Here is a 12,625-nt window from a genome sequence, read left to right on the forward strand (position 1 = left end):
GAGCCTTCCTTTAGTTTTCAAGGCTTTCCTACACAAACAAAGGATTAATAAAAGTGGGATTTAGGAAGAGAGAGAGGCACAAAAGGCCACAGCTCACATCTGTTGTGGTCACCATCCCTTGATGTGCATAGATAAGCATTATGTGAGACAGATTTCGCAGACCCACCTTGCCCCTTGCAGATGGGCTCCATGTTTGCTTTTGAGGCTTGGGGCACATCTCCCACTTCATGGATTGCTTTAGTTATAAAGCATGACTAACACTTAAAACAAACGTGCAAATCTGGGGTTGAGCCAGCAGTGTTATCCCCCTGTTAAATCCAAGGTCTACTTGAGTCAATCATTGCCACAGCCAGCTGATACAATGCTTCATCTTGCTGAGGTTAGATGAATTGCTCTGGTTAAAGATGATTTTTTCCTTTCCTTACATCCCTCCCCTCCCCTGGCAGATAAGTAGACATCAGGAGGTCTGTGCAGTCAAGGGCTGAAAACTCATGGATGCTTCTGATTTTTATTTCTTCTTTTTACTTTCACTAGTGATTTTTCTCTCCCCCCGCCCCGTTAAATCAAGGCTCAGATTTTTCAAGCATTCTCTAAACCATTCTCTAAACTGATGAGTTGGCACATCTGTCACACAGAGGGGTCTATGGTTAAGAACTGACAGTGTCCTGTTCTGCAGGGTTCTCTGACAGATTACCTGAAGGGCAACATTATCAGCTGGAATGAGCTCTGCCATGTTGCAGAAACAATGGCCCGTGGCTTGTCTTACCTTCATGAAGATGTCCCCTGGTGCAAAGGTGAAGGACACAAACCTGCCATAGCACACAGGTAAAGCCTCTTTTGTAGACTGTCTTTGAAATGATGCTGTTGAATGGAGGAGGAAGTTGTGCTTTTAGGGAGTAGTAAAGGCTTTTTAACCCAGAAAATCCTGTGCTAAGACAATAAATTTTTTCAACCACATATAAAATAGTGAGGGGCAAGTAAGTGTCTTGCCTGTAGAACAGCATAGTTGGTAGCGGCTGATGGGAAATGTCTGAAGAGTAGGGGCTTCCCTCTTCCATCAGCTCTTCCCTTGTGGTGGGAAAGGAATTCTGGTTGCTGTAGAACCACTCTGAAAGGAGTTGGCTTGATAATATCATCATATTATGACTCTGTAGTGTATTTCTGTGGCTGTACCAGGAGCTGGACCCTATTTTTCCCTGATTTAGACTGATAACTTCACTGTGTGTCTTCCCACGGAGCCTTTGATCATTAGGTGAAAAATGGAGAAACTGAAAACTCAGAAAATGGCTGCTGGTTACTTTTCCCTGTAGTTTTGTAAGGCCCAAACTGTGCCAGGGTGCTTATGAGAGACACCACAGCAGATGCCACCCTGCCCCTGAGACCTCCTGGCACACGCTTCAACCCACCTTGGTGGCAGTGTGGAGGGAACAGCAAGAAAGCAGTTGGGTTAAACCATCCTCACGCTTTAGCCCTTCTCCAGAGCCCCACACTGCTTGCCCTAGACTAAAGCATCTCTTCTGAGTGGTTTGCTCATGGCAGGGTAGGATGGGGGAGATTTCCAGAAGGGATTTACAGGCTGTAATCCGTGGCCATACTCCCCCGCCGCCCACCGCATTTCATCTAGGAGGGACTTAAACCCCACCTCCAGCTGCAGCAATTTGTACCAGATCTAGCAAGCCTGGCTTCATCTATGGCACAATAATCCCTGTATTTGCCTGGGTATCCCTGCCCCCAAAACACCCCACCTCCCCAAACCTGAAAGTTCAGAAGAGCTGGGGGCTTTTGAAAGAACCTGCAGCTGCCTTTGTGCTGCTCCTGGAGCTGACCCCTGTGTCCCTGACATTTGTCCCTGTAGAATAAAGGCAGTGGTTTATAGATGAAAATTCCTGAGGGTGGGGAATGGAGGAAGGCTATAGAAAGGCTTTAAAGCAGCAGACCGTGCTCATTAGTGTCCCTGTCCATTTAGCAAGTGATAAAAGCTGGAGAATGCAGCATTTGTGTGAATTTAGCGCATACCTAGTGGAGGAGGGATTTCAGGACACAAGGGATTTCCCTGGGATTACCCCACTCCTTTTAATTTTATTTTTGAAAGAAAACACTAAATGCATTTTAAATCTGGGGAGGGGGGTGTGGGGGTGTTTTTGAATGGCTTCCCACAGTGCACACGGATGGAGATGCTGGGGTTGCCAGGTGGAACTCCCCAGTCACTGCTGGGCAGGGGTTCAGCCAGCTCCTCTCTGGCCCCCGGCACTACAGGGAGGATTAAGGTTATGGAATCACTTGTTGGTGCAAAAGTGCCCCCACGTGGAAGCTGCAAATAAAATCTCCAATGTCTCAATTGAATTAACTCACCCATTACTCATAGTCTGCTTGTTCTGTATTCCCTAGTTTGAAGTGCTATATGAAAAAAATATTTTCTTCTTTTCATGCCACTTTTCTTTGTCAGTGACCGTTTTAGAATGGTCTAATGCATCTGATATTGTGGGAATTCTACTTGGCACAGCTTGGATTAAATCCTTCTCCCTGACCTGGATACATATGCATTGCAGCTGAGATTTGCCAGTTCAAGGTGGTTTGTGAAAAGAAGGAAGGAAAGCATGGAAAAATAGGGAAATGTATGGAAATGGGGGGAAAAAGTAGAATTGCAAAGGGAAATCCCTGCATCATATATCACGATGTAGGAGTTAACAGTTGCATCCCCAAAGGGCACTGCAGGTCAGCAACAGCAGCACTTGTCCATACAGTAATGCTGGTTTGCATCTTGTTTCACCTTGGAACCACATCATTCAGGCAGATTGCCTGATAATTTCTGTGTGGTCCTCATCGAGCCACTGCTCTGCAAAAATCTCGTGCACAATCTGTACCATCCTGAGGGCATAATCCCCTAAAGCTGAACGAGCAAAGGCGTTTATCCACGGCATTAGATGATGGCTGTTTCCTAAGCCTGTGGGGAAGCTGCTATAGCATGGAAGCAGACAGTCTGTAGGATGACAGATAGTGGGAAATGCAGTTTTTCTGTGTAATGAAGGGCTACTGAAGTTTGGGAGGCTTTGCAAAGCTGTACTGAGCCCCTAGAGGTGATGGAGGCTGGTTTCTGCTGGGGTTCACTGGCTGCACAGTGCCCTCCAACTTCACATCCACTTCCCCCATCTTAATCCTCAAGCCAGAAATGCCCATCATGCTGTGTTTAGCTTAGAAAGGATAAATCCTCTCTTCTGATATTTTAAGCTCAGAGTCAGGGGCTGGGTGGCACAGGATGAATTTTGCTTGCAGTGCTTTGAGCTGATGCTCTGGCATCTGAGACTGCAGGGAGCAGCCCCTTCTCTATGGTCCAGCAGTTTCTCTCTTCACAAAGAATTTTGACAGGTCTCTCTAGTGCAGAACAATCGTATCTGCCCTCATTAATTATTTTGTGCAGGCCTGCAGTGTCCTGCAATCAGCAGGGTCACCGAGTGAATTGATGATAGGGAAGTTATAATGCTGAGCATACAGGACAATTGCCATCTGCTGTCTAAGGTCGGTAATTTAATTAGATTGCCAAACATTCCTTTTCAGATGAAAATGCAGGAAGCCCAGGGAACACGGCTCGACTGGTTAGGCATCTCAGTGTGATCTTCCTCCAACCCCCACCCTTCCCAGCCCCTGCAGATTTACCTGAGCTGCCCTGAAATGATGCCACTGCAGAACAGGACTGACACAAATGTCCCCTTCAAGCCCAGACCCACCACCTCTACTGTAAATTCTTACACCTGCCTGTCAGCTGCCTGCTCCAGCCCTGACAGCGTGTCTGAGTGTGGCCTCACTCCCTTCCCTGCTTGCTTTCCAACCCTCTGATTTCTCCAGGGAAGATCAATCCAGCAATTACAACAGAAGGCTAATAGATGACTATGGCAAAAGCCTGTTGAAGCATGTAGTCAGGCTGGAGAGAGTCTCACCAGCATCTCCAGCATCTGCTGATTTCCAGAAAGATCTAATTTTGTAGATAGGAGTAAACATCCTTACTAGGATAAAGATTAGTTGATTTTGTTCTTGGGAGTAAGAAGGGCCCAGAAGATGGGGGTCCAGAGATAGCATTTGGAGCATGAAATGGTGCCTCATATACAGCTTGTTCTAATTAAAAGAGCCCCTTCAGATCAGAGATTTTATTTTGAGATTGATTCACTGTAGAGTTTGGCTGACTCTGTGCTGGTCAGCTCAGGGCTGCTTGGTCATGTTTTAGGGACAAGGGCAGTGAGGAGCAGCCAGGCTTACAGCACTGACCATGCTGAGAATGTGGGGAAGAACTGATTTACTGGGAGCTGCTAAGCCTACAGACAATGTGTGTGCTGCAGAGTGATTTAGATACATGCCATGATAAACCCTTCCCTTACTTCTTGGCTTGTCCATAGGGACTTCAAGAGTAAAAATGTCTTGCTCAAGAACGACTTGACAGCTGTACTAGCTGATTTTGGACTGGCCGTACGGTTTGAACCTGGAAAACCTCCAGGGGACACTCATGGACAGGTAATCATTACCTTCAACTTTTTAAAAAGTTGGCCTTGCCATACGTTCTCTAGAGTGGGGCTGGTTTGTGTAGATTAATTTAATTCTCTTTGAGATACGTATTTTTTGTATAAAAACTTGTGCTCAGAAATAAATTCTAGGAGCTTTTTTTATATGGGGGAGTTTGGAGTCTGCTGCACATACCACTTCTCTAGGCTGTAACACAAATATTAAAGCTCCTAAATATTAATACTGATACCACAATACAAACATTAATAATCCTAAAATTATTGATTTAATTTTAAGAATTCAGCCAGGCTAGCTGCTTGGGTGACCTTTGGCACAGCTGGCTATGCACTGTGTATGTAAACAATATACTACAATTTTATGGCTTCTTAATTTTTTGCCTTTGTGTTGCAGCAAGCAGCCTCTCATTCTGCTATCATGCCTGGAAAGCAAGTCCATCATCCCCTCCTTGTTCCTCCAGCACTTTCTGAATTCTTATCTCCAATTTAATCTCTATTTTTTACCTTTGTCTCAGAAGGAACAGACACTGTTCTGAGTTAGCCTTATTCAGCTTTCCTCATCTTTGTCACCTTTTTTGACTTTTCCAGTATTTTGCACATCTTTCTGTATCATGGCTTCACTCTGTCCCTAATGCCTCAGCTAACAGCAAGAAGAGATGAGAATTTCCCTAAAGGAAATTACTGAAATTGTTTCAATTCCCAAAAAAGGTGCTTTTTCCCTTTCTGTGCTGTCTAATCTCCTATGTTATGAGCTATGCTAAACATAACAATGGAGGCATGGTAACGAGGACTGAACTCCCTCAAAACAAGCAGAGGTCTTTTCCAAACCATGGCAAGCTGGGATTCATGCTTTACTGCTTCTGTGGAAGGAGGAGACTTGTTTAATCTAGGGCTGTCAAACCAACACCTTTTCCTACCACTTCAGAATATATAATTTTTTCTCTTCTTTGGTTTTTGTTTTTTTTTATTTTGTTTTTTTTGGGTTTTTTTGTGTGGGGGGTGTTTGGGTTTGTAATTTTTTGTTGAGTTGTCTTTTTTTTTTGAGTGAAAGAGGATTAAACTTTCAACAATTAGGATAACCAAGTCATACTTGACCTCAGGGTGTTCTGCATGTCTCCAAAGACAGCATTTTCTCATGCAGGGCGTGCTGCTGGAGCAGCATGCAGCAGGATGCAGACCTGCAGCGAGAACTGAATGAGCATCACACATGTAGCCTTGCACTTTGGCTTCCTCCTTTGTGTAGCTTATCTGGACTCAAGTGATCTTAATGAGAATCGGTGTCAGAAGAAACAGCTCCCCTTTGCTTGCTTTTCGAGCGAGGTGCACCTTTAGCAGCAGTGGCCTCCAGGCTAATGAAACCAGCTGTCACTCACCTCCAAGCAGCAGAGGCTGAGGGGCCCAAATGCAATGTAACTTGAGCTGTGTTTTCATTCTGTAGGTGGGAACAAGGAGGTACATGGCTCCCGAAGTGTTGGAGGGAGCCATCAACTTCCAACGAGACGCCTTCCTGAGGATAGACATGTATGCAATGGGACTGGTGTTGTGGGAGCTAGTCTCCAGATGTAGAGCAGTTGATGGTAAGAATACACATCCTCTCTTCCCTGGGGAAGGTTCTGTTTCAGTGTGGTTTAGTGGTCCAGAGAATGGATCTGCCTCTGTTTAAAAAAAAAATGATCAATGGCAGATTTTTATTAAAAGTAGCTTGCCTGTTTTTCATTTATTTTTTAATATAAGGTGTTATATATTATATATAAGGTGTCTCTGTGTATAATAACCTTTGTAAGTGCTCAAGTCTTAAAGTTTTTTATCCACGTTGGTTACCTTGCAAATTGCTGGGAATTCAGAGGGAGAAGGTGATGCCTACAGGATGGGTGTCCTTTACTCCTGAGCCTGCTCTGTGCTGCTCTCTGCATTCCTGCCTGTGGCCAGGGCATGTCTTGGGCTCCTGAGAAGAGCCCCACAGCCAGCTTGGCTGTCACCTCGCTGCTGCAGGGCACTGGGGTAGCCTGAATGGAAAGCACCTTAGTGAAACAGCAGGATCACAGGGCTGGAAGGATCCTGGGTCAGCAAGCCCATTTCCCTGATATTGTAAGTCATTAGTTATTGATCTTTGACTTTTGCTGATCAAGCCCTCTCTCAGCCCTAGGGTTAGGGCTAGGTTTGTTGTTTCATTTACAGCTTTGGAGGATCTCAATTTCTCCTGAAGGATCTAAACGTATGAACTTCACGGTGTCTCTATTCTCCGTTTTTTTTATCCTAAAACAGTGCTGCAAAGTGAGGCATCTTTTTTGTCCAGTCAGCACATCTGTCCTTTAGTGACCCTTGCCATGTGCAGGCCAGGGAAGAAGTCACATCACTGTCATAGTTCCAAGGCTGTTTCCTCAAACTTTTTTCTTCTTGTATAGATATGGGTGTTCTGAACCGAATATCAAGTTCATAAAACAACAGCACCTCACTTAGACTTGAAACGTTTTTGTTATCATTACAGTAGGACTGAGGAGCATGGTTATAATTAAAATGCCTCCCATAAGTGTGTGGTAACATTAGGTGTCATCCTCAGAAATACAGAAATGTACAGTCTAACGAGGTAAAATGCTGGAGGAGCAGGGAGCTGGGAGCACAGTAGGGTAAATCAGTGGTACACAGATCACCCATGAAGGAATTGCCCTTCTCTGTTGAGGTACCCCAAAAGTTCACTTTCATTTTTCCTGTCATGTTTGTGATCTCCTGCCAGTTCAGGATACCTGAGATACCCCAGGTGCCACACACAGCACCTTTGAGTCAGAGGGAAGGCTTCCTTTGAGACGACAGGGAGTTACACTGAGCCTCACTTGCACTTCCAGCTCAGAAGTGATGTTGTGTAAACAGCACATGTAGCTTGCAGATCACCAGTGCAGCTCTTCACAGCCTGGGTTCCTCTTGGAGGAAAAGGAAAGTTGTAAGTGACCCTGTGCTATACACTGGAGCAAGTGTCACAGTTTGGTTTAGTGACTGCCATTGAGTAAACAAGAATAACAATAAGCTGTTTTAGTGATTTCATTATTTAGAGTACCTTAACATTGTGTTGGTGTCATGAAGTGGTCAGCTCTTTTATTTTAGTCTGGAAAGACCCTCTTAAAGTATCTCTGCTCTGGAAAGAGGTCATTTGTTGCTACTGAGAAACCATAAGTGATGGCGTGGAGCACCCTGAGAAGCCCATCAGTTAAGCTGGGCTGCTCTTTCTGAGAGAGCATCTAAGCGTTGCCAAAAGCCAAATGATGTTTCAATAAGCAGAAGTTATTGTTATCATCCAGCATCTGCACTGATACCCATAACTGTTGTCTCATTCTCATGGCCCTGGGCAGTTCACAGCCATAACTGGTATAACTAAAGCGTTCAGAAATCATTTTACACTTAGGAGCTGGTACTTGGGACAAGTGCTTCCTGCTCCAGTGTGTCAGGGCTGACTCAAACCTATGAACAAACCAGATCACAAAGCAAGAAATTATAAGTGTTTTATATGCTTGACCTTGCTAGTCAGTGCTAAAATGAAATTATGCTGATGTTGAAATCTTTCTCTAGGTTATTGTGAGTTGAATTGTTGTGTTAAAATGTGGGGAGGATAGGTTGATTTGCTCTGTGTATTAAAATAAATCATGGTTTACCTGGCAAACTTCCTCAAGGAAATGATGGGATCTGGAGGCCTGGCTGAGGGTTCGGATTTGTAACTCAACGAGGTGGAAAATACACGGCCAGACAAGCAGCAGGGACAGCAAAGACCATTGTGTAGGAGGAATGTAAATCACATTGTCTGCAGTGACGTGAACGTCAGGCTCTGTTGCAGTGGGTTGAGGTTGCTCTGGAGCTGCAGCTCACTCATGCATGGGGATGCCGTGGCTCTGCAAAGGCCATTTCTCCCCTAACCTGATTCTCTGTGTGCACCATAGGTCCAGTGGATGAATACATGCTGCCTTTTGAAGAAGAAATAGGTCAGCACCCATCCCTTGAGGACCTGCAAGAAGTGGTGGTTCACAAGAAGATGCGCCCCGTGTTCAAGGATCACTGGCTAAAACATCCCGTACGTCCCTCCTGCTTAACAGTGGAAAATATTTTCCCGTGTGGTGGGAATGAGGGATGTGGTTATGCATTCCCAGAGTTAGAAAGAGTCAGCTCTGGGGAATGAGAGGTTGCTCAACACCTTTGTGCTCCATTTTCCTTTTGTCTCTTGTTTTTAGAGGTTAAACAAGCTGAATAATCAGCTAGTGCTGAATGTGGAGCGTGTGGTGCTTTAGCAGGGCTCCTTTAGTATGGTGAAAGAATGGAAAATAAAGTCCTTTCATTGAAAAAAGAAAACAATCCATACCATGGGAGACACACTCCTCACTAGACAGATACCACACAAGACTTGGAGCAGTTTGTGGAGGAAAAATTAATTAGATGTGAAAGTAAGCAGACAATGAAGCAAAATGCAGTGTAGGTTTCCCAGAGGTAGTGCATTTCAGGCTCACGTTTTTAATAAAAGAGCTGATTTTCCTTAGATCAGGAAGATGAGAGATGATGACATCTCACTGGACTTCAATAAGAAGTCAAATGCCTCCATTTTGCCCAAACTGCTACAGATTTGGCTAGACTCAGGTGTACTAACTCATTTCCCAGAAGTTAGGGAGTGCTGTGGATTGCAAAAAAAGATGAGTGTTCCACTTCAAATGAGGGTTCAAATAAGAGCTGTGCTCTTCAAGCACTGTTGAATTCAGTTTTTTGGGGGATGGAAGAGAAGTGATTGCAAACAAAGCAAATGGTTTCATTGCAACTGATACAGTGCTGCCAGCTCTCACAGTTTCATCATGGGAATCTTAATATTTGTTGTCTTGTAAAGCTTCAGCTGCTGAGTCTTGGGATTTATTTTGATATTAAAAAAAGTTCTTTTGGGGCTGAATGCGACCAAACCTTAGAAAGCAGATGCTTAAAAAACCCCATGAAAACACATATTTAAAGTAATTTTTGAGGCTTATCTCATGGTAATTGGCATACTGTGGAAAAATACTTGTAAGGTTTTTTAGAGCATTGGCTTTAATGAATGGACCTCTCCGCCCTCTGACACGGTGGTGCCCATGATGCCTTAAAGATATAGAAATAAAGCAGTATACTTTCAAGACAATATTACTATAGGAGGTAATATGAAAACTGGTCTTTAATTGGAGGTCTCTAGGGGCAGATATGGAAAAATGCCCACCCCACATGTGGCAAACAGAGTTTTATAAGTTTAGCAGATTAACATAATTGACAAGAATCCCCAGCTAGAGACACAGGTGTTGAGGTAATTCCCCCTCTTGGTTCAACCTTTCCTGGAGCCCCCCATTGGTACTAACTGTACTTTGTTTATGAGAAAGTGTCTTGGGAGGGTAGCTCGTCCTTGGTTTCGAGGAAAACTCAAGTTAGGATAGAAGCCTTTGGAATGTGCTTTGTCTTTCTGCCTATCAGGGCAGCAAAAATACTGGAGCTAGTTAGGATCTGTGTAACTATACAACAATAGTCTACAGAGCTATGGATATACATGCAGGAAATACAAAAGCACAGATGGTGTTGGTGTCCCCCAGAGCAGGTGACGTTGCTGAAGATGTTTTCTCCCCGTTGCTGTCTGCAGGGCCTGGCGCAGCTCTGCGTGACCATCGAAGAGTGCTGGGACCACGACGCGGAGGCGCGGCTCTCGGCGGGCTGCGTCGAGGAGCGCATCGCGCAGATCCGCAAATCCGTCAACGGCACTACCTCGGACTGCCTCGTCTCCATCGTGACGTCCGTCACCAACGTGGACTTGCCACCCAAAGAGTCTAGTATCTGAGTCCTGGGTCCTGGTTCACTTTTGTCTTTCCAGACTCAGCGGATTTAAAACAAACAAAAAAACAACAAGGAAAAGAGTTAAAAAAAAAAAAAAAAAAGTACAAAAAAAACAAAATCACAAAAATTTCAACAAACCCATGAATGCAGCTGCTATTTTATCTTGACTTTTTATTATTATTGTTATTATTATTATTATTATTTTTTTGGATTGGATCAATTTTACCAGCACATTGCTCTACTGTATTAAAAAAAATGGACATTTCAGCAAGCATTCAGGTGCCGACTAATGAATGCAGAAAAGGTGCAGGTACCTCAGAACCTCAACAAACTCACTTCAGTTGTTTTTATTTTATTCAGTTTCCTGGGTTTCTCTTTATCAGTCTGTCTTCTGAGCGGAGCATCTGTGACATAAAGCTTACATGACATAAAGGAAAACCACCTACCACCTTCGAAAACGCAATGCTGCAAACTGTGGAGGAAACTTAAGACTGTTATGTAAAGAATACACCTTCCTCAAAAGCATTTTTTCCCCATTTTGGTTTTGGGTTCAGTTTCTTTTTTATTTTTTTGAATTTTTTTTTTGGAAGTGAGCTTCAGAAAAAAACAGCAGATGTGTCTTTTACGGATCTAACGGGTGTCATTGTAACATGGGAAAAAAAAAAAAGTAACTGGGCAGAGAATGTTAATTCTTGATGGTATAATTGAAGGGGGGAGCGTAGAATAGGGGTGGGGAGAGTGACGTTGGACTTGGCAGCATTTGGGGAAACATCATTTGCTATGGAGCTACTTCTCAGGTAACCTTTAGAGGAGGGGAAGGACATTTCTGGGCAGAGTATTTACGGCTGCAGCGTATGGAGAAAGCGGAGTTAAAGAGGCAGTGGTTGGAAGACAGGCACTTGTTTCTTCCTCCAGAGTCTGGGTTTGGGTAGTAAAAGAACAAAGCAGGACTATAACTTTTATTTTTCTATTCCAGGTAGTAGTAGGAAGGATGCTTTTAAGCAATGTCATCGGGACAGTCGGGGAAGTGTGATTTCAGAAGCACTTTGGTAAAATACTAAAAGATGAGAAAATTTTTGCATCTCGTTTTAAGTGTGAGTCAGTTGAGAAAAACTGGCCTTAAGTTGATTATCTCTCAGCCCAAGCTAATGGTGCAGATGGTGGATAGAGGAAAAGGGTGAAAACTGGTTACATCAATTTTTTTTTTTCTTTATTAATTTGGGATTGGGGGAGTGAATGGTGGCAGCTGGCTCCTGTGGCATCTGAGGAGCCTGGGAGCTGCCTGGCTGCAGGGAGCTGAGGCAGCTCAGCAGCATCAGTGATTCCCACAGCAGCTCTCCCACTGGTTTCTTTGACGCTGCTTTCTCCTTACTCTGTGATGAAACTCTTTTGTCTTAAAGTGGTGCATATTCAAAAATACCGTTACTCTTATTATGCCATAAACTCGCTCTAGTCAGTGAATGTTCCTAATGCTGCTGATTCAACATTGAAATATTTTTTTAATTTGCAAAACATGCAATGTTTAAAAAAATAAAAAACTTAAAAAAAAAAAAAACAACAACCAAACACAAAACATACACACACACGTTACGTGGCTTCCGAGGTTTAAACTGAAAAAAAAAATTAAAAACTTCATGACCACAGACCACCTCAAACCAGAAATACCTCAGAATTTTCTACTTGTATGAGTTTTATTATATATTTTGTTAGTTGTGTTGTCTTGTAGTAAGTATATTTTAATGTAAGTTGGCTTTTATGACAAGGGAGTTTTAAAAAAAGAAAAAAAAGAAAAAAAGTTCCAAAATCTTTTAGGAAGTGCTACCATTTTTTTGTTGTTTTGTTTAATAAAGCACCATTGTAAATAACTGTATACAGTTGTAGAATAACTGCCTATATAAGGTACCTGGGCATTATTCACTCTTATTTGTGAAGGCTGTTTCCATTTTGTGTTTTTTGTTGGTTCTTTTTTTTTTCTTTTTTGGGTCTGTTTTAGTGAAAGGACAGTACATCTTTTTTTTCTTCTTCTTTTCTTTTAATTTTTTTATTTTATTTTTATTTTTTACTTTGAATATAACATGAATTCTGTGTCTTGCTAGACTGACAAAGTTATGTCCATTGGATGGCCAGATCTTCTAAATTTTCCTTTGTGTTGAGCCAAAATGCAGTCCTAAACTAATCACCCTGTAATGGAAATGTAGAAAGTCTATATTATATATAAATTAATTGGACTTCTCTCCACTGCCAAATTTTCAGTGTGCACCCTTGCACAGATACAATTTATTAAGCAAATGAAACCGCTAATT

At 43.0% G+C, this 12,625-nt stretch overlaps 1 protein-coding gene across 1 annotated transcript in view; it reads left to right on the forward strand.

Moving 5' to 3' along the window:
• ACVR2B (activin A receptor type 2B) overlaps positions 1-12,192 on the forward strand; it is a 97,041-nt gene extending 84,849 nt beyond the window's left edge. The window contains exons 7-11 of the mRNA XM_086866159.1: positions 677-825; positions 4,389-4,503; positions 5,947-6,085; positions 8,435-8,565; positions 10,132-12,192. Of these exons, the coding sequence (XP_086722285.1) occupies positions 677-825; positions 4,389-4,503; positions 5,947-6,085; positions 8,435-8,565; positions 10,132-10,326 (729 nt within the window). The 3' untranslated portion in view covers positions 10,327-12,192. The remainder of the gene's footprint in view (positions 1-676; positions 826-4,388; positions 4,504-5,946; positions 6,086-8,434; positions 8,566-10,131) is intronic.
• The last annotated feature ends 433 nt before the right edge of the window (positions 12,193-12,625 follow it).

Source organism: Cyanistes caeruleus, chromosome 1 (assembly GCF_971803275.1).
Source record: "Cyanistes caeruleus chromosome 1, bCyaCae1.hap1.1, whole genome shotgun sequence".
In the NCBI taxonomy this organism is placed as follows: Eukaryota; Metazoa; Chordata; class Aves; order Passeriformes; family Paridae; genus Cyanistes; species Cyanistes caeruleus.